This window comes from Festucalex cinctus, chromosome 3 (genome assembly GCF_051991245.1).
Source record: "Festucalex cinctus isolate MCC-2025b chromosome 3, RoL_Fcin_1.0, whole genome shotgun sequence".
Classification (NCBI taxonomy): Eukaryota; Metazoa; Chordata; class Actinopteri; order Syngnathiformes; family Syngnathidae; genus Festucalex; species Festucalex cinctus.
The window spans coordinates 13,325,493-13,346,779 of NC_135413.1; the positions used below are offsets into that span (position 1 = coordinate 13,325,493).

The 21,287-nt window shown below is 37.4% G+C and overlaps 2 protein-coding genes and 1 long non-coding RNA gene across 5 annotated transcripts; all 3 read right to left on the reverse strand.

Moving 5' to 3' along the window:
- Positions 1-1,161: 1,161 nt before the first annotated feature.
- LOC144015697 (uncharacterized) lies at positions 1,162-4,206 on the reverse strand. Of its 3 annotated transcripts, XR_013282792.1 has the most exons (4): positions 3,869-4,206; positions 3,360-3,524; positions 3,043-3,192; positions 1,162-2,294 (listed from the first exon to the last, which is right to left on the reverse strand). It is a non-coding gene; the product is annotated as an uncharacterized LOC144015697 (long non-coding RNA). The 3 variants fall into 3 exon arrangements; XR_013282791.1 differs by having other exon boundaries at positions 1,162-3,192; XR_013282790.1 differs by lacking the exon at positions 3,043-3,192 and having other exon boundaries at positions 3,869-4,201.
- A 4,400-nt stretch (positions 4,207-8,606) lies between these two features.
- Positions 8,607-16,985, reverse strand: rhcgb (Rh family, C glycoprotein b). Its single transcript, XM_077515927.1, has 11 exons — positions 16,412-16,985; positions 14,804-14,996; positions 14,542-14,692; positions 13,879-14,026; positions 13,626-13,792; positions 13,405-13,542; positions 13,049-13,185; positions 12,836-12,960; positions 12,687-12,760; positions 10,217-10,284; positions 8,607-9,052 (listed from the first exon to the last, which is right to left on the reverse strand). Exons 1-11 carry the CDS (start codon positions 16,632-16,634, stop codon positions 9,019-9,021), a joined length of 1,458 nt encoding a protein of 485 aa, XP_077372053.1. The 5' UTR covers positions 16,635-16,985; the 3' UTR covers positions 8,607-9,018.
- Positions 16,986-18,625: 1,640 nt separating this feature from the next.
- gdpgp1 (GDP-D-glucose phosphorylase 1) lies at positions 18,626-20,360 on the reverse strand. The gene has a single exon (XM_077518009.1). It carries the CDS (start codon positions 20,007-20,009, stop codon positions 18,951-18,953), a length of 1,059 nt encoding a protein of 352 aa, XP_077374135.1. The 5' UTR covers positions 20,010-20,360; the 3' UTR covers positions 18,626-18,950.
- Between the last annotated feature and the right edge of the window lie 927 nt (positions 20,361-21,287).

A 21,287-nucleotide genomic window follows, 5' to 3' on the forward strand; every position in this document is an offset into this window, starting at 1 on the left:
TTCATTCAAATTAAGTAATTTAGTAGCTGTTATTTCACAATCATGCTTGTAAAAAATTGTTTACCTACGCGTATCATCGGAAAGTAAGCGCGATTTGTAAGGAAAAAAATAAATCGTTCAATCAAAAGTTAAATGTCTCTTAGTCATACAAGATACACGTTTGTTCACTATATATTTAGGTAAATTGCTGCAAAGAGCGGTTTTAAGATTAAAAAAGATCGTCGCGGTAGATTGTTACGCTCTGATTAAATCTCATAGTTTTGTGTTTTAAACCCAGGGGTGATTTAGTATAGCTAATCTTACAGCCTATCATATTCAATAATATCTTATAGGCTAATTTAACAATGGGTATTTAAAAGAAAAAAAAACTCACAAAGACTTGGGATCTCTTAGTTCGAATACGTCGTGCAGCGATAAAACTATTTAGAATGCTAAACGTGCTACATCTTCGCTAGCGATAAGTCTAAAGACGTTTTATTTATCATCGAAGGGTAAGTTAAAAAAAACAAGAAACAAAACAAAACAAAAGGGTTTCACGAAACAAAGCACTATCGGTAACAAAAATAAAAAGTAAGTATCCATATATTATTTACACAAAATACACCTGGCACCTTAAAACGATGCCTACATCCCCCTAAAAAAAAAAGTAAATCGTAAACAAAACAAAAATAAAACTACATCAACCTTCTTCGCGTACGCACCATGTCCCGAACATAACATATTTCATACCCGAATACTTTCTAAAAAACTACAATCCTAAGCCTTACAAGGGTATCCATTGATAGAAGCCATGGTAATAATTAGAAGATATTTCATTCATACATCATCAAATAAAAAGGTTAACATCAAGATAGAAGACTCTTACAAACACCAGCTTAGAGATTTCAAAAAGTATGACCCCCACAATACAATGCCCTAGTAAATTAGAGAATAATTTCTAAATCAAGTATAAAGTTTGCTGCATTTTAACAGGCTCGAACATTCGTACCTACATTTCTCTCTTTTTAAAAAGAATGTATAAAATTATTTATACGCGACTACTTCAGATCGAAGCATCGTATGACAATCGCTTTCAAAGACTGTTTTACTGCCCCCTCGGAGTAAACACTGACACCCTACACACGCATTTCACACATGTACCAGCCTCCCCCCCCGTCCACCTCCTAAATCAGTTACTGCTTTAGAAAAAAAAAAAAAAAAAGTTTACGAATACAAGTCCTTTTCATAAATCAGTTTAAGTAAAACAAAAAAAACAAACAGTATATTTATTAGTTTTTTTAAATATTACAAAAACGATAAGAGGATAAAACCCATTTCCGCGCAGCGCTTTCGTATATACAAACCTCATAAACTTAAACTACAACAAAAATACATAGAGACATCCGATAAAATCGTATAGACACAAATTATAGCACTAGCGGTAACAAAACTAGAAACAGAAAAATAGCATTTTATACGTGTACGCATCTGCAGAGGGGGGTAAAACAACTCGCGCACTCTGCTCATGAGAGTGCCACAAACACCTTCTCTAAGCCTAATCCTTTTTAAAAAAAAAAAAAAAAAATCAGTACATTTATTAGTTTTATAACACATCAAAAACGTAAGAGGGGGTAAAATTCTTATGTACAACGCAATCTTATATACAACAACTCAAAAACATAAAATACATAGCCAGACGTACCTTCTTCACGTACGCGCCATATTCCTAACATAACATATTTCATACCCAGATACTTTCTAAAAAAACTACTAACCTAAGGGTTACAGGGCTATCCATTGAAAGAATCCGAGCTGATAATTAGAAGATATTTCATTCATACATATTCAGATAAAAAGGCTAACATCAAGATAGAAGACTCTTACAATCGACAGTTTAAAGATTTCAAAAAGTATGATCCCCATAATACATTGCCCCTCCACCTCCTAATTCAGTTACTGCTTTTAAAAAAAGAGTTTGCGATTACAAGTCCTTTTCATAAATCAGTTTAAGAAAAACAAAAAAAACAGTATATTTATTAGTTTATTAAATATTACAAAAACGATAGATGTTAAAACCCGTTTCCACACAGCGCATTCGTATATACAAACCTTATAAACTTAAACAACAACAAAAACTTGGTTTACATCAGTAGACTCAGTAGTTGATGTATCTGATGAGTGAGATACCCTGTCTAAAAGTTTGTCAGTTGTTGATAATGTCTCTACAAAAACCATTTCAGAGTTGTTGCTGGAAAGGGGTGTGAAAAACCAGCTGGGGGAAATCACACCTCAATCTTCGTTTCAGTATATCCTGCCTGAAATAGAAAATTAAAGGGAAAGTTGAGCACAAGATGCACATATTCACATCACACTAGGGCTGCTCTATTGTGGAAAAAAATACTCATCACAATTATTTTGGTAATAATTGAAATCAAGATTATTCTAAACAATTATATTTTGTTCAAATCAAGGAAATATTTAAACATTTGAAAATAAGCCAATTACAATCATATGAAACTATAATTATGTAAGTTGCTTTTGGATCCAACAAAATGTATAATATATTATTATTATTATTATTATTATTATTATTATTATTATTATTATTACGTTAGCAAAAATTTGAAGTTGGGGTGCAGTGTGTGTGCAGTAAGCTAGTTTTGACATGGGTGTGTGGTAAAATAACTCGTGTGGGCATGCCCCAACTCAAAATTTGTATTATTAGTGCTGCAGCTATCGAATATTTTGGTATTTGGATATCCTACTCAAAATTCTAGTGAATAATCGTATATTTGGAAAGAAATACAAATATACCTATAGGCCTATATACTTTCTTGGTCAAAGAACAATTATAAATACAGAAGACAAAAAAACACATTTGCATGTAATAATTAACAACCAACCGGTTTTCATTTTTAGAGAATCGATTTTATTTATTTATTTATTTTTAACTTAAATTGAGCTTGTCAGCAAACTATTTTTCTCTGAAACAGTGAGATTTTAGACAAATCTCTCCCCATAGATTTCAGATAATGTGTTTCAATATGAAGATTTATATGTTACCTGTAGTCTGAAGCATCAAGATCCCCGTGTTTCTTAACACTGTTCACAAACCCCTTAACTTGTCCATTCTCATCACATCTTTGTCAACTATAATCCTTTGACGGATTACTTGTTCACAAAAAGAATTTGTAGCTCTCAGCATTGGGTTGTCTAAAACACACACACACACTCACTTAATATGTGCAGAGTCATGCTTTCTAATTAATGCTGTCTCGAAATGTAAACAGAATACAAGTGACATTGCTGACCAATGCTTTACTTTTGAAATGTGTAATTTTAGCAAAGTGACAATGAAATAGTGCAATGTAACAACTCACATTTGTTCGTCCCTGGTTGCTGTTTCTGTTGCTGTTGACTTTAAGACCCTTGTGTAATCTCTGAAACAAAACTGTACCTCCATTGTGACACAGTCTTTTGTCTTGAATATGCAGAAGAATGGAACAGTCTTTCTTCATCTCAGCGGCCTGCAGCAACCAACCCGCCTTTAGACAAAAAACAATTACATTATAAGTGTTATTGTCACATCACCTCTTTACAGTATATGCACATCACAGATTTAAGTAAAGTAAAGTGTTTGTTGAGGTTGATGAAAGAGAGTTTGGGGAAAAGGGATTGTGTAGCTGTGACTATATTATGACTCTGATGGGCACAGGTAACTCGAGTTTGGTAACAACTGTTGGATTCACTCGATAAATCATTCAGCAGCTCGCCTTTTTTAATAAACTATAGCCTTAAAACTTAACCTAGCAACTAATTATTTTCAGCCCTATACAAAATATCAGTCACATTAATAACAGATATGGGCACGCGTGTGTGTAGCACATACCTGCTGACAATGTTTCTGCTTTGGCGAGATGATCCCTCTTCCGTGTGCCTTCCAATCCCAGACGAGTCTACTTTGAAATTTATTTTTACAAATGATGCAGATGGCTGGAATAACGGGGCCAGCTGAAGCGATGGGCAAACCTGAACGGGAACGAAGTTTTTTCATCACTTTCTTTCTAACTTTTTTTCTCCTTTCGCTCTCCGACGTTGTGGTCGCCATTTTTGATATGCGGTTGCTATGGTGAGGAGAAAGCAGCAGCTACCTGATTGGCTCATGTGACCTAAATCACACCGCTACCGACCTAATGGCACTACGCCCATACGAGAGATCACTGCGCCTCATCGCAAAATAGTACCGGGGTTTCACCACCGAAAACACAAAATTGGCAGGTTTTCAGAGGCTGAACTCCACGGATTCTTACTTACTACTAATAAATCTATTTTATGAAGTAAAGATTATTTAGTACCCCTGGTAGTGGAGCGAAACTGAACGAAAACGTGTGTGACCTGACGGCCTAATAAGAAGATGATTTTGGTTAAATTGTTGCAAAGATCGGCTTTAAGATTAAAGATTAAGGGTTAAGTAGAGTATAAATCTAATAACGTATCAAGAAACTCATAGTTTCATGCTTTCAATTCTCTTAGTTTTAAAAAGAAGCAGACGTCTGACCAATAATGTCCACAGGCAGGAACTGCCTGAGTTTGTGATTACATATTCTCTCCCGAAATCAGTATTTTTTTAAAAAAAAAAACTAGTACAATTATTATCTTTTTTAAACACACAAAAAAAGGTAAACAAATTTTCCCATCCCTCCCAAAACAGCGTACTCTTATACACATCATAAACATAAAATAATAAAAACATACACGTCTAAGCATACCTATAAACATCACGTATATATAAAATGTACAAATTCTAGCATCCATCGTCTTATAATAGATACCATATAAAAATAAAACGTATCAATTTGTAACCAAAACGTAAAATGAGTTAAGTTTGGTTTAATATAGGGATAGTGTTCAGTAACATTAAAAAAAAGATGGCTGCAGGGGGGTTTAGTATGATGCTAGTTTCGATCTGCTGTCGCCAAAAATTTAAAATTAACCCTACTTAATATTTAAAGGCTACTCTAATGCCATACATTGTTCCGTCATCCAAATTGTATAATTTACAAATTGAATACCTTTGAATCAAATTTTTAGGTTTTACATTCATTATCAACATTTTAATACCCTAATTTACTTTTGTAGACTAACTTTAATGCTCCCTCTCTTAATCATACGCTGTAACATCCTTTGCCCATTAGATGACGCCGTTTACCACGGCGTGAGGGAGTCACACCTCCCTAGCCGGCCTTCTTTGACTTTTTTTTTTTACAAACACAAGTTTTTAGTCTGAGGAAAAAGAAGGACGCGGTTCTGAAATGGGTTAAATAACCGCCCTTTACGCACGAATAATCTATTTTTTCGTCTATATTTCCCCCCTCTCCATCGGTTAGAAATTGGTAGAAACAGAAACTTTATTTTTTTTTATTTTATTTTTTAAAAAAGAAAAAAACGCTCGTATTCCGAAACATCGGTAAGTCTCTTTTATTTATTTAAAAAACATAAAACAAATGGATAACATTTTTTTAATATTCACTTTAACTCGAAAAAGTGAGCCTCGTACTAATTTACATTCACGCACGCACATACCCGATAGTTTGATGTTGTGGGAAGCAGAATATCATCAATCATTTTTGACAGGAGCTGGCTTCCGGCCTCTGATTGGTTAAGCCGATGAGGGGGGTGGTTTCCGATCTCTGATTGGATAAGACGAAGAGGGTGGGAGGGAGGGGTGGGTGGAATGTCATCAATCATTTTTGACAGGAGCTGGCTTCCGGCCTCTGATTGGTTGAGAAGGTGGCAAGTGGGTAGGGGCTTAATTCAAAATAACGGCTTCTGATTGGCTAAGAAAGCGGAAGGGGGCGGGGCTTACTTCAAAGGGCTAGTATATGAATGGTTTTATTGGGGGGGCAATAAAGTTTTATTGGGGGGTGCAATAAATCATTGTTTTATTGGGGTCATAAATCACTTTTTGACATTTGCTGAAGTATACCTATATATATATAACAGGCTTTTATACAAGGTGTAGTACGATGTGTGGAGGACGGGGTAGTTCGCGATGTTGATTGCCTCCAAACCAGGCAAATCCGACACGAGTTTGGAAAAATCTCTTTTCTTCAGAGTGTAAGGATCGTATCCGAATATATTTTACTATTTTAAGAGCCTGTCAGCTACATCCAGGCTAACCCAATTTCATAGTCGCTTTCCATCATTTTCAATGGGTGTTCCCCACTTCATGACCCCCAGTTGAATTTCGCGCACCACCAGAATCAAGTGATTGCAACCCCACTATAGACCCGATTCGCGTGCGAGCAGGTCATGCCAGCTGCAGCCAATAGCAATCTAGTTTTGCCTTTCAAGGACTTCAGCTTCTAACTTTAGCGCTATCTCACAGCTCCGCCCCCTACAGACAGAAGCAAATATGGCTGCAATTCAGCTACTGTGCATGGTGACTTCTGACCAAAGGTCCTGCGAGCTATTAAAAGCTTGCTTGAGATACTATTCTTCTTGTTAAGGTGCACTTAAAGTAAACTGGTAAATCAAGGTAGCATTGTATTTCCATTATTTACAGAGGGAAAACTCTCAGATGTTGACCTGCAAGGTCATAACACAGGACAGACCTCCGATATTTAACCAAACTACTTTTTCTGCGAATGGTCATCAGTATGCGCCCTCCCACGACGTATTTCTGCCTTTCTGTACATTTCATAGCCATGTGGAAAGGATTACAAACTAATCTCAACCTGCAAACACTGTCGCTGGCACGCAGTGTAAACACACTTTCACTGGCGTCTTCTTTATCATTAATGAGCGTCTCTGTGGCTTTGCAAGTACCTATGTTTTGTGCACTTTCCATTTTGGAGGCCTTGTTCTCCACCCACTTTCCCACCCTCTCATTAACCGTGCTCCCCACCCACCTGTCAATCAAACGTCATGATAAAGCATGGATGGCAGGTAGTCACCAATGAAATTGATGGTGTTGTTCTCCACAGAACCACCACCACCTTTCAATGCCACTTGCATCCTCAATGTTTTCATTCTCACCTTAGGTTCTCATCACGCTCAAGTCACATCTGTGGTGAGCCCAAAAGACGCTCAACTTGAGTCTCACAAGGCCCCAAAGCCTGGTGCACCTGCGCCCTTAAGGAAGCTAGTTATCATGTAAACAACGCCTTGAATTAGTTCTGCATTTGTCCTTTAAGTAGATGGAGAATAAACATGAGTCAAGTTGGAGCGGGAACTGCCGTCCAATGAAAAGCGTCCAATGTATGTCTGTGTGTGTGTGGTATCTATAGAGCAATGTGGCAGGTCCCAGCAGGTCCACGTTCTTTAATTGGAGCACTTGTGGCATCATTACCTCCTTCACTCAATATGTTCCTAAAGACAAAAGAGCGAGACCAGTCCAGTCCGCTTTTGTTAATACTGGATGCGGAGATAAACTCCTTGCTGCTTTTCATCTGTGGGAAACGACACACTTAAGAAGAACAGAAATGCCCGTTCTCAGTAGGTTGGTCATTACTGGTCAGATCAATGCAATGAAACACTGACCTTGACCTTTATCATTTCCTGCCCTTTGAACTGAGGTCACAATGAAAAGGCAAGTGTGAGTTTGGTCACCATAATTTGTCTGTCTGACCCCTGGGAAAACTCGAGGAAGTGCCCATCTTTTTATGTATAGTGGACTTTTTTTTAAGGGCATTTGATTGTGATAATATCTAGTGGGCACACCTTTTATACTCGTTGAAAACTCAAAGTAGGAAAATAGAGCTTTCTTGAATATTAATAATTTTTTTTTAAAAATTACAAAACATCAATACATAGTCTTCACTGACACTGTCAGAGAGACTTTCATATTTTTTAACAGACCTACATCTCTGACACTATCAATCTAAAGAACTAAGTCAGATAGTACATAAATTACACATTGCAAATATTTTATTTGCATACAACACACAGCAAACAGGAACATCTCTCCAACGAGTCTCTGATTACTTTTATAGGTACCATATAGACAAAAAAAAATAGCATTTACCTCACACATACATAAACCTCTCACACGCACCAGAACTCGTAACTCCAACAGATGACGGAGACACACACACAAACACACACCAAAAATCTCATCAAATAACCTCTGTGTGCAAAAGTAAAATGTTATTTTGGGTCTATACTGTACTTTTTACCGCATACTTTTAACCTGATGATGACGTGTTTTAAAATTAGGGATGGGCGAGTATCGATACCAAGTATCGGTATCGGCCGTAATCAGGCCTTTTTCTAGGTACTCATGACACCGGCCGATACTGGAGACTATCTTGTGGCCATTTTACAACCAGGAGCTAGAAATTAGAAGAACAGAAAATTGCCAACTTCATGCAATGTTTAGAGAAAATGCTATATTGAGTGTATATATATATATATATATATATATATATATATATATATATATATATATATCAAAAGTACGTGTGGTATCCGTACTTGGTTTCAGTATTGATGATTACTCAGGATTTGAGTACTCATATGGTATCGGTCTAAGTGGTATCCAACATCCCTATTTATAATCATGACACTCCACAAATGTGTGGCAGTTTTCATACATCCAACCCAACAATGACCACAAGAGAACAATGTCGAAAGAGTTTCAGTGATCAATTTTGATTTTACATTTGATCACGCACAAAACATTTTATTCGGCATACACAACAATTGCGGATGGAAATTCTCAAACAACAACAAATTAACATGCGCTCAGCAAAGAATGTACAATTACAATACATACAACAGCATCATCGTGTCTTGTTTCTAAAAGGGGCTAAATTCATCTTGTGAATTGACATGTAGAAATCAACTTGACAATATGACTGATATTCACACCTTGGTCGTTGTTTCCATATTTTACTTGAAGTCAATTTCTATTTTACGCAAATATACTCACTGGTTGGACACGTATTTTTTTTCGGGTGTTGGAAAATATGGAATGAACTGCAGGGTTAGAAAAATGTACCAACCAGGACAGCAAACCTTCACATTCAAGACGGTGGGTCAGTTCTGCTCCAAGGTGAAATTTGACTCCGTTCTATAAATAAATAAATAAATAAATAAATAAATAAATAAATAAATAAATAAATAAATAAATAAATGTGTATAATTAAACACACAAGAATCCACTTAAAGAATGGTCCTTACGAAATATAAAATTATATAAATTAAATAAAACTGTCTATTCAATGATGTCATTTACAGACTTGTAAACATTGCATCTTCAAGGTCATGTGTAGCAGTGCGTGAAGCTGCAGTTAAGATGAAGTTTAAAACAAAACAACAACAAAAACTCAACACAAGTACAAAATATACTAGTGTGAGCATGAAAATAACACCGCTCACAACATAGCAAGTGTGTGTATGTATGAACATGTTTGCGTGGGTTTATATCACATAATGGGGACCATTTTCTGGGTTTTTACTATCATTGTGGGGACCACGTGTCTTTGTGGTGACATTTTGGTGGTCCCCATGTGTCTGTAACTGTGACAAAGCTGTGGACGTCTTTACGTCTGACTTTTATGTCTGTTGTCCAGCTTGAACATTGGAGGCATCCTTTTAGTGAACCAGTGCTGCCACCAAGAGGATAAAAACAGCAACAACAGCACCTTACTTGAAATATGCTAATAGCGTTCTTACTATTTTTGTGTTTTTAGTAGCTAAACCTTTGTATATTGGTATTTAAAAAAAAAAAAAAAAGAAATATAGATTTTTTTCTAAAAATGCAATATTACACTTTAGATGATTGTATATAACATTTAAGAAAATTTTAAAACAGCCACACTTACATAATCTCATTTGAATCTCAGTTATATAATTCATAGCCATTGTTTATGTCCTCCATTTACTGTTATTGTTAATTACACTGTTGTGAGTACAGCATTTATTTTTACTGGACAGGTTGTTGAATATGGGTTATGGTTTCTGTTTTGGAGTTTTTGAACCATGGAATTTTCCACTGATATTACTTCCTGCATTGATAAGTGGGCTGAGGCTGTTGTTAGACACATGGCTAAATGCTTTTCTCAAGCACTGCTTTACTTATCATATGGAAAACTAACAAGACTAACTGCTCTGAACTAACAATGGTCGGTAACTTATGTGGTATTATTATTTGTTGAAATATGGATACAGTTTCGTATTACAATAGCTGTGAGTATTTGGCCTGAACACTGTTGGTCTACAAAAAAACACTTACACATCTTTGTTGAGCATGTGATTGTTGTACTGCAGGACCGGTGGAATACTCTCCTCGTCATCAGGCACCTGCACACAATTTCAACAACATCATTCTGGTGTAGAAAGTACATCAACTTTGTTTTGAGCTTGGAAAGTTTAAAAATATACAACACTGTACATGGTGGTTGCTTGCTGAGATTTGTGCTAGTTTTTACTATTACATTTTAACTTTATTCAACTTAAAAACTACTAGTCCAAACCATTTTAATTTGCCTAGCTTTCATGTTAATTTTTCCATTATCTTTTTCTCTAGATGGGCAACTACTATATTTCTTTACGTAGGAAACATCAAGCATCATACAGTAGACAAATGTAATTGCTAACTTTATAAGTAAAGTTTGGCATGTTCCCTTTTTGATGAGACCGTGTTAACGTTCCCTCAATCTGTGATAATCCTAAATGCACATTAACAACTAGTGTCAACATTGCATAGCCATGACACCATCACTGACACTTGGTCACTAGGGGTGTGCTCAAAAAAATCGATATGGCAATATATCGTTGCGGGCTTCATTACAATACACGTATGGATACGCAGGCGTCAGAATCGATATTGCTCGTTAACTTTAAATAGGCAGTTAACGTTTGGCTTTGCAGTTTGCAATGTACCTAAAAATAAAAACCAGCAGCGTCTTTGAAGTTAATTGCCTTCAATTAATGCAGTAGTTCTCAATTCCGGTCCTCAGGCCCCCTTGCCATCCTGTTTTCCATGTCTCCCAATTCCCAATGCAGCTGATTCCAATGACAGCTAATCAGCCAGCTCTGGAGAAGCCTGATAATGATCCTCACCTGCGTTGCAATTGCATGGGAGACATGGAAAACAGGCTGGCTAGGGGGGCCTGAGGACCGGAATTGAGAAACATTGAATTAATGCAAAAATACCTCACCAGTGATTGGACACTGTGTCTTGCTAAGAAAAATGAAAGCAGAGGAAGAATATCAACATTTATTTACTTTTACACTTAACATGGCATGTGTCTTAATGTACCAATTTTCGTATATTTTGTTTAAAAACGACATAGAATGTGTTACATGAAAAAAATGCAGTTTTTATTTCCCCAAATATTTCAAATAAGCACATTTTAGAGTTGTAATTTTAATACAGTGATACCTCGGCTCACGAACTTAATTGGTTCCCAGAGAGTGTGTGTAAGCCGAAAAGTTCTTCTTCCGAACATTTATTTCCCATAAGAAACCATTAAAATGAGAATAATCCGTTCCCAGGTCCCTATAAAACATAATTTTCTACTAAATAAGCCTTAAAACTACACAAAAATATACCTTATTTTATGTATAATAAATGTGCTATTGTATTGTAATTAAAGAAATAAATTGTACTGTATAATAAAGTCGTTTTATTTTACTTTGTGATGGTAGTTCTTAAGGATAGTAGCAATGGTAGACTTACTTCATTCGCGAGTGTTTCACCGCGTAGAGTGTTTATGGAACGGTTGCGGCTCATTCGCACTTTCGTGCTCACCAGAGCGGAGGAGGCGTGTCCCTTGGTGAACAAGGAAGTGGAGCACTTTAGCGAGTCAACAAAAAGTGAGCACCGCCAACTACTTTCACCTCTTTCCTGGGACTAAACAGCCGTGGCACGATTTTCTCCTTTTTTGAGGTACGTGATGGCACTTTCGCTTTTTTTTTGTGGCGCGAACTCCATTGACTACAATGCAAACGCGCCGCCGAATCGCCGTCCCTCGCTGGTAAGCATTAGGCTTAACACTAGCCTGTGGTGGGGTCTTTTTCGGTCCCATAATAGCAAAAGTACACTCAAAATGTCTATCAAACACAAACCGCGTCCGCACTAAAAGAAAGGGGGTGACGAACTGGGACGCCGTGAGCGTGCGTCAGCTTCTCGTGGCCGCCACCGTGGTGCTGTTCGACCGCGTGGTTTGGTTCGTCCGGCGAAAAGTAGTTCGTCAGCAGAGACTAAATTCTCGCGAATTTAATGTTCGTGAGGCGAAAAGTTCGTGAGCTAAAGCGTTCGTCAGCCGAGGTATCACTGTACTTTGATATTTTAGCTCATATCGGCTCATGCCTATTAATAAATTATCCCGGTGTGTCTATGAAAGCTGCTCCTTGCTCTGCAGTGCGTACACATTTAGACCAGGCATCCCGCTTGGTAGTAAACCACAAGAGCTGCTAACAAAAATGTTTTTGTCAGTCAGCATAACAAACATATCCTTTAGGTATACGTATGACTGTTACTATAAAATGCAAGTAAACTAATGTAATATATCGGGATACGTATCGCCTTGAAGATCAACTATTGGGATACACATGTATCACGATACGTATCGTATCGTGACCCCTGTATCGTGATACGTATCGTATCGTGAGCTTGGCGGTAATACCCAGCCCTATTGGTCTCGCTATACTAAAATATATTGTGATTTGCGAAAAACACTCATGGTGTAGTTGCCAACCTCCCAGTAGGGTTCATCGTCAAAGCAGTTGTCATCAGCCGGGTCCCCCCAGATGGGTAATCTTAAAATAAAACCTGTAAAGAATACAAAGACATTATAAAACTGCACCAAAAGTATTAAAGCAGTTTTGGTCAGTATGTGTCGCTTACCAACCATGATGCCTCCACCTACACCAAAGCAGACAGCTACACAAATGCCTGCAGCCTGGTGACCACCCTGCCTTGTGGGTGTCATCTCTTTAAAATCCCCCTCAAAGTCAAAGGTGTTCATCAGCCTTTCATGTCAAATTAAAACAAAAAAACATTCAGCGTGGTCAAAAGGCTGACTTCATTTAAACTCCAAGATCCTGACAAGATTCTCACCCTTCTTTACCATACACCGAATCGGATGCAGCTGCTGCGGTGATAGCGCCCACGATGCCACCTATGAGTCCAGGCATGGCGTGGAGGTTGTGGATTCCACACGTGTCCTGAATCTTCAGGTGCTTCTCCATAAACGGCTGGAAGAGAAGTGTTATGTAGGAATGGATTTGTGAAGCTCAACCGACTAAAGTAACTTCATACACATTGCTCTGTGCTGGATCATAAATGGGGCCATGATGTTCCCACAAAGCATAGAAGTATACAATTAGCTCTTGCGGGGAACTAAGACTCAAAGGGGAACGAACTCGCTCAACATCACAATGCAACTCAAGATCAAAACTACACGTGCAAAATACCGTGAGGAAAATATAACCCATTGTGGAGATGACGCCGCAGCAGAAGCCAACTATCAGAGACCCGTATGGCATCAGCATGAATTCTGCTGCAGTTCCCACTGCAACACCCCCAGCCAAAGTGGAGTTTTGAATGTGAACCTGGGCAGAAGATGAAAAAAATGTGTCCATGAACACTGAACTAAATTAGATTCTCAGCAAGTGTATGTATCAGTGGCTGTTACCATGTCGAGTTTGCCATGTTTCTGGAAGAGGCTCGAGAAAGCCACAGTGGTGAGCACTGTTGAAGCCAAGGCCAGGTAGGTGTTGATGGCGGCTCGGTGCTGCCCGTCCCCGTGATCGGCAATAGCTGAATTGAAACTGGGCCAGAACATCCACAGGAAGAGAGTTCCTAAGCCAGTAAATATTGGAAAGAAGGCAGATAACCGAGTCAACGTACGCAATGTAGTCACGCAGTTTTTCGTGTTGCCGGCCTACCTATCATGGCAAAGACATCTGAGTGGTAGACTGAGCCCTGCAGACGACTGCTCTGGTCCAGGTTGGGTCGATAGAGCATCCACGAGATGGCCAGGCCGTAATAAGCACCGAATGTGTGGATCACCATGGAGCCTCCTGCATCTCGAGCCTTCAGTTCAACAAGCAGTACATTTTACCTGTTAACCTCAGACTACTTTACATACAGATTTAGAAAGTTGACATTCTAATATAATCAACGCACAAAACTGGTCGTAAAACAATAGCAACTGTAAGGTAGTATAAATGCCCAAACATTGACAAAACTCCTCATTCACCTACTGATGACACAATATCAGGAGCAACTGGGGGCTCAGACTTTTGCTCAAGGGCTACTTCAACATGGTCACAACTTAGGGCCAGAGTTCAGACTAATTTCAAGAATTCTCTGCCACCAAAATCACTTTAAAAAAATATATATATTTTCAGAATGTGAAAGAAACCTACACAAGCATAAGGAGAACTCCGGGAAACCCGGAACAGAGGTTTAAACCCTGAACCTGTGAGGCAGACACGCACTACTCACCTGGCTACTGCTTAAAATAAACTTCATATTCAAAACAGTAATGAGACAACAAAATCCTTTAGGGTATCTGGACAAACCTATACATGAGTCTTCGTACTTACGTGTATGAGACTGAGGATGATGTATTCCTCCACAGCAAACAATGTGATGCCAAACAGAGTCAAGACCATCAGCTGGACTGGACTAACTTTACCGAGCACGGCTCCATAAGCAATCAAGCAACCCGCCACACAGAAATCTGCATTAATTAAACTTGAAAAGAAAAAAATATATATAAGTAATAAAAATTACTGTGAGCATCATGTTTTAAATGACTGTATAATCCAGTATTTGCAATTATGTTGAAGAAAAAGTCAATCGTACTTTTCAACACCGATTTTGATCTTTCCATCAGTGTAATCCAGGGAGTGGAACCAGCCCTGCATTAGCAGCGCCCACTGGAGGCCAAACGCTGCAATGAGGAAGTTGAAACCCACGGCGCCAAAACTGTAACGCTTGAGAAAAGTCATCAGGAAGCCAAAGCCCACGAAGATCATCACGTGGACATCCTGAAAGCCTTGACATTGGCACAATAATGGCTAACTTATTTTTACATTATGACATAAATAATCTTACTGAGCCAGTAGTTAATAAGGCTTTTAGGGCTGAAGTTGTTTCATCCTGTAACTACAGATGATGTTCAAAGATTATTTTCTATGAGAATAATTGTTTGGGAATTTGAACAAAATGAAGTCAAATGACGTCCCTGGAATGGATTGCATTCAGTCTACACTTTAAATAACAAATATCTTAAAAGTCACCTTATTTTTGCTCATGTTTACGTAATATTTACAGAACATGCATATATTTACATTCATATGGGAACTTGCTAAAATGTTTTTAATGACTAATTGAAATGTGTGGCTACTCATATTTACACTGAAAAAAAAGAGAATTGTTGAACCAATTTAAGGTTAGAAATTGAATTGAATAAAAGTTGTTTCAATTGGTAACACACGATTGAATTAAATTAATTCAAAATAAATATATTGAGTTTAATTCATTGTGAGTTCATTAAACTTAATATATTCACTTGAATTAAGTTAATCCAAAATTAATCCAAAGTGAATATATTAAGTTTAATGAACTCGTAATTAAGTTTGAGCTCATTAATTGAGTTTAATTAATTGTGAGTTCATTAAACTTAATATATTTGCTTGAATTAAGTTAATCCAAAATGAATATATTAAGTTTAATTGAACTGTGTGTTACCAATTGGAACAATTTTATTAAGTTGGTCAAGAATTACATTTGTAATCTTAAATTGGTTCAAGTTTTCTTTTAGTTCATTTATTTTTAAATCAATAATATTATTGTCACCTCACCTTACCTAAGCGAGGATCAGCAGTACTAAGTACAGGTGTTTTTCTTTTGTTTTTTTTTCCCCCAGAAGCAGCTATGATATGATGCAGCAATGTTTTAAAAACATTGCTAACAACCACATGATTAAGCACATTAATGAATACCGCTCTGAAAGTGTAAAAAAAACAAAAAAAACAAACAGTGGTCATTATTTTCTTTTAAAGGCCGAACTGGCTACCAAACCCTGGTAATTGCTCCCTGGTGGGTACCAGCATCACCCGGCTGGTGTCATTTACAAAAAACATGAGCATACATCTACTGGCACAATATGTTGTCACTGTGAAACATAGCAGAAATTGTGACAAACCGCATAGTGTGAAAAGTGTTCAAATGCATCCAGCTGAAGTCTTCAAATTTGCCTCAATTATAATAATGGTAACAAAAACAGTCCCTTGACACTATTGTGACATTCAAAAAGCTGGGTGAGAATGCGAACCTCAACTGAAATAATCACCTGTGGATGTCAGCAATGTCAACTCATATTCAAATCATTTGATTACATTTCAGGCTACTTTTTGAAAATTGTTTCTAATAGTAAAATCCACTAAATTGATAATTCAATTCACTTACTTGGATATCGGAAGTAGAAGTCATTCTCAATGTCACTTGATATATTGAACTCTTTCCTGTGCTCTATCCAGTGTGGATTGGACTCCTCATCATAACGAATAAAAACCCCGAACAAGATGATCATGGCCGTTTGCCACACTATACACACAGCTGGAAGACTAAGACGAACATTTGTATTTTTCGGACGATCACAGAATTCCCTGAAACTTTGAATGCAGCCCATTCTGGAGGTTTAGCTTTTCTTTTTGTCTGATTTGCCTAATTCTATGCTCAAAGGTCGACTCATTCAACTTAGATGTTGTCTCTTGAAGTTCCTGACAAACTGAAGGCCAAGCACAAACGGAGGTGAGCAAAGATGAGAGGACACTCCCACACTCGCTCCCTTGATACTGGCTGGAAACCTCACATGCAGTGGTTGGTAAGTAAGCCAGGACAAATACTTCATTCATCTACTTAGTAAGCAGACTTTTCAGATATCAAAAGGGAGATTATTTTACTTACACTCTATCTATTTTTTTTCCTATTTTTAAAACAGATATTGTGTATAGTTAACAGTAAAAAAAAATATTCAAAAAATTTGTATATTAGGAAACAATAGTTGCAATTTTTGGATACAATAATCAAGCTTGTAATAGAAAACCAAAACATATAAACATCACATGGGTGGGTTTTCTTGTAAACTCCTCCCACAACATCACAGTGTGATGTGTGTGATGATGCATGTGTGTGTATATACACGTGATGTCATGGAGATTTCATGTAGGGATGGGGGGGTTGTTCTCATGACTTCAGAAGTCCGACCCTGTGAAGCGTTCACTGTAAATAACGTGTTTCCCACAAGACATGAGAAAGGTGCTTGACAGGTTTGACTCAGTCAACCATGACAGCACCGGGTTCAAGGTGAACACGGGTGTCCACTGACCTTTGAAACGGCAAAAGTCAAAGAATGAGAGAAATCCTCAAACTGACCCTCCATTTTACAAAGCCACTTTTTAAATGTATTGAAAACCCAACAACACAGTTGCCGGGGGTTAGCGTGTTGAATCACAGTTCTGAAGTTTCTTTTCTTACAAACACATGGTAAATGTAATAAAATATCACATAGTAAAAAAAAATATAAACAAATAAAAGAAAAAAATAGAGGGTGCAGCTAAGTGTAAAGGGAGACAAGCAGCTTTTGTTGCCCATCTATTTACGACACCTCTTATGTGGCTTAGGGTCACATCCAGCTAACGTTATTGTTCACATATTTGGAAGTACAAATTGATGTGGCTTAAATAATTTATTTTATTTTTTTATTTAACCATCGATTGTTTGTTTGTTTGTTTTTGCTGCTTGCATATGAAGCAAATGGAATTTGAATACCAGTGTAATCTCTTCCTGAGTCAAACTATTAGAAGAAACTGCTGGCTTTCACCCTAGTTGGATATATATATATATATATATATATATATATATATATATATATATATATATATATATATATATATATATATATATATACATACACACACACACACACATATATATATATATCTCCATCCATCCATTTTCTTGACCGCTTATACCTCACAAGGGTCGCAGGGGGTGCTGGGGCCTATCTCAGCTGGCTCTGGGCAGTCGGCGGGGTACACCCTGGACTGGTTGTAAACTCCGGTCATCATTACACTTTTCCTCTTGGCTGTCTTTAGAACATACCCCTGCGATGACGAAGAAATAGGATCCAAAAGCACAAGAAATGCACAAGTATAGAACCAGACATGAAGTATGTAGTACAAAGTGTGACAACAAAACTTAAGTGTAATTCTTACTCCCATTATTTTGTATCAATTATTAAAATTAGCCTTTTTGACAAGTCAGAATTGGATGATGAGGAAAAAAAACAAGCTTGTCATCAGATGAAAACACACATGGCTGCACTAATTATTTGAGTTGACATCACTACCTTGGCGATGCCATTCAGGCACATGATAAGGTCTACTGGGGTGATGATGCTAAACTTCAATTCGTATCAGTCTAAACATTTATGGGCAAGATTTTGTCTAGCTTGTCTCTTACAACAAAAGCGGCCACGTTTTGTTCAATATACTTTAGTCCATATGCAAAATAAGATGTACAGAAGGTCCCCACATGTAGTATTCAGGGTATCACATATTATAACCACTCGCAGAATTTAATCTCAATTATCACCATGTAACACAGCACTGCAAACGATCCATTCTATACAGCTTCATCTCACTTGGGTAGCAGGTGAGCAGGAGATTATCGCAAGGAAGACACTGGACAAGTCGGCCTCTGAATTTTTTTAATCCAGAAGTTCTATTAGATATTATTACATTGTGCAAAATATTATAAAATATATCAAGTCTATCTATCTGGCTCATGAATGCCACTGTGTAGAAATAAAAAAAATGTTTTTATGTTTTTAAAATTGTTGGCAGCACATCATACAGTATAGATTTATATCATTTAGTATAGATTTACGTCATTTAGTAATATCATAAGCAATGAACATCACTTGACAAGCTTTGTCCAAACTCTACATCATCATTAACTGTTGAGTCAGCTGCTTTTCCAATTGAAGAAATTCTTCATGCGGAAAAAGATAATGCTGAATGATTTCTACCACATGCGATTCAGTAGCGAGCTCATAATCTGTCTGGTTCTTAAACGGTAGATGTCCCGCAAGCTCGCATAGAGCAACGTTGAGAGCAGACTCCTCTTTGGTACCGAAACAGGCTACTCTGGGCCACACGGCGATGCGTACGCCTCTTCTTAATAATTTGTCATCCTCTTCACGGGGTGGACATCCTCTCGTCATGAAGACGTTGTGAGCAACAGCGGCCTCCATTAGGAAGTCAGTGACTCGAGAGATGACACTTGCAACATCCTTCACTCCCTCGGACTCTGTGTAGAACAGAAAACCTGCAGGAAATCCCAGTAAAGTGTAAAATCCTTTTTCAGGAAGAAGTGGCCGAACAGGCATAGATTCAATATTGAGCTGGTGTTTCAGGTAATATCCATGGAGGTGTAAATGATTGACAGATGCAAACGCTCCTAGACTGTTGAAGCCCACACGAAAGGCTGGATCAGAACTGAGAAGCACAGATTCAATACCAACTTGAATGGCAAGCCTTGTAAGAACTTGGGGAAAGCAGCGTGCTGGATCTGGAACAAAAAGACAATGTCCAAACTCCAGAGGACTGACGTTGACCAATACAACTGTCTTATATGGTTGATGGCCAATTTCCTCGGACTCCTTAATCATCTCAAATACGACCTCATCTGGATTGACGTTGTTAAAATTAAACTGCGTGGCGTTGAAATTTTGCTGAATACTGAGGATCTCCTGCGGCTTTCTTCTCTCCATTCCTCTCTTGACATTTAACTGGGCCACAAAGCCACACGGGCCAGGCAGAATGCGTGTTTGTAAGTCCGTCAAAAGGTACCGAAGGACCCCTCTCTCCATCCTGTCCGTCCACCCAGCTTGGATGGCTGAATCAAACCTTGATTCATATGCCAACACGGCTATGTTATCGGTGTTGACACGCACATCTTTAATAAAGTCCTTGTTCCCATAGACAAACTGGACTGGCATGGTCGGTTCGAGAGGTAAGCTTTGCAATTACAACGTACGTGTACGTTTTACACCATACAAACAGGATACAATGGAAACAATTATCTAACTACAATATATATCACATACAATAGTACCGGTATGGTCAATGATCACACAAACCCTATACGCTTCTGCACGTTTTACTAATGTTCCGATCAGGTTACTTCCTGAATAGTTCCGTTAGTCCTTCTTCGTTGGTATTCGTATTTCCGGTCTGAGGTGACACAAAGTGAACAGATGTTTAAATGTTATAGTTTAAAAAAGTAAACAAACAGTATTGTCAGGTATGATTTAACAAACCGCATTTTGTATACCTTACGTTTTACTACTGTAAGCTCCTGTAACGTCCTGTTGATTGATTCCGTTAGCGTTGGTGCTTGCATTTCCGGATTGAGATGCCAAAATAATTGTATTTGACTAGATGTTGCTGTCACGGAAGCAAGATTGAATTTGTCATGTGTAACGAACAATCGGTCAGTCAGAAATCAAGAAGTAAACTGAATCTGAACTTTGGTGTGTTATTATTACAGCCATATCCGCTATGCAATACTGATACTGTGCTTTTCCTATACTTTTTAATACTATATATTGTATGTACGAAATGGCTACAAGGTGTAAAAAAAAATAAAAAAAATAAAAAATAATAATAATAAAAAAAAATCAAGTTTATTTATATAGCCCTTCATCACAAAAGAGTGTCACAGGGCTTCACATGCCCACAGTTGACAAATATTAACAACATCCTTTGATCTAACCACAAGAGGGCAAGGAAAAACTAACATACATACATACATACATACATACATACATACATACATACATACATACATACATACATACATACATACATACATACATACATACATACATACATACATACATACATACATAAATAAACAAATAAATAAATAAATAAATAGGGGAAAATAAGAACCCTTGAGAAGGCGACTTCAAATGTGGAAATCCCCCTTCCAGGATGACAAGGCTGCAATGGATGCCGAATGGGCAATAATTTACACAGCGTGTGATGCTAAATTATATTAACTATAATAGTTCGAATTACCACCACGTCACGGACAACATATACACATTTGAGTGATGGTGAAATAAATTTAAAAAAATCTAACGTTTTGCTGCTAGCAAAATGTCCTTTTTTAAAAATAATAATAATAATAATATATCACTAAGACCGTATGTAATTTACTCAGCTTTTTTTGTTTGTTTGTTTAAGCTCATTAGCCATAAAATATAATTTTA

Bases quoted from the DNA above. Each gene is read 5' to 3' on its own strand.
- gdpgp1 (XM_077518009.1), bottom strand. From the start codon at position 20,009: ATGCCAGTCCAGTTTGTCTATGGGAACAAGGACTTTATTAAAGATGTG.
- rhcgb (XM_077515927.1), bottom strand. From the start codon at position 16,634: ATGGGCTGCATTCAAAGTTTCAGGGAATTCTGTGATCGTCCGAAAAAT. The intron at 14,997-16,411 runs GTAAGTGAATTG...GCCAATGTCAAG, and splicing joins CTTCTACTTCCGATATCCAA to GCTTTCAGGATGTCCACGTG. The intron at 14,693-14,803 runs GTACGATTGACT...TTTCTTTTCAAG, and splicing joins ATCAAAATCGGTGTTGAAAA to TTTAATTAATGCAGATTTCT.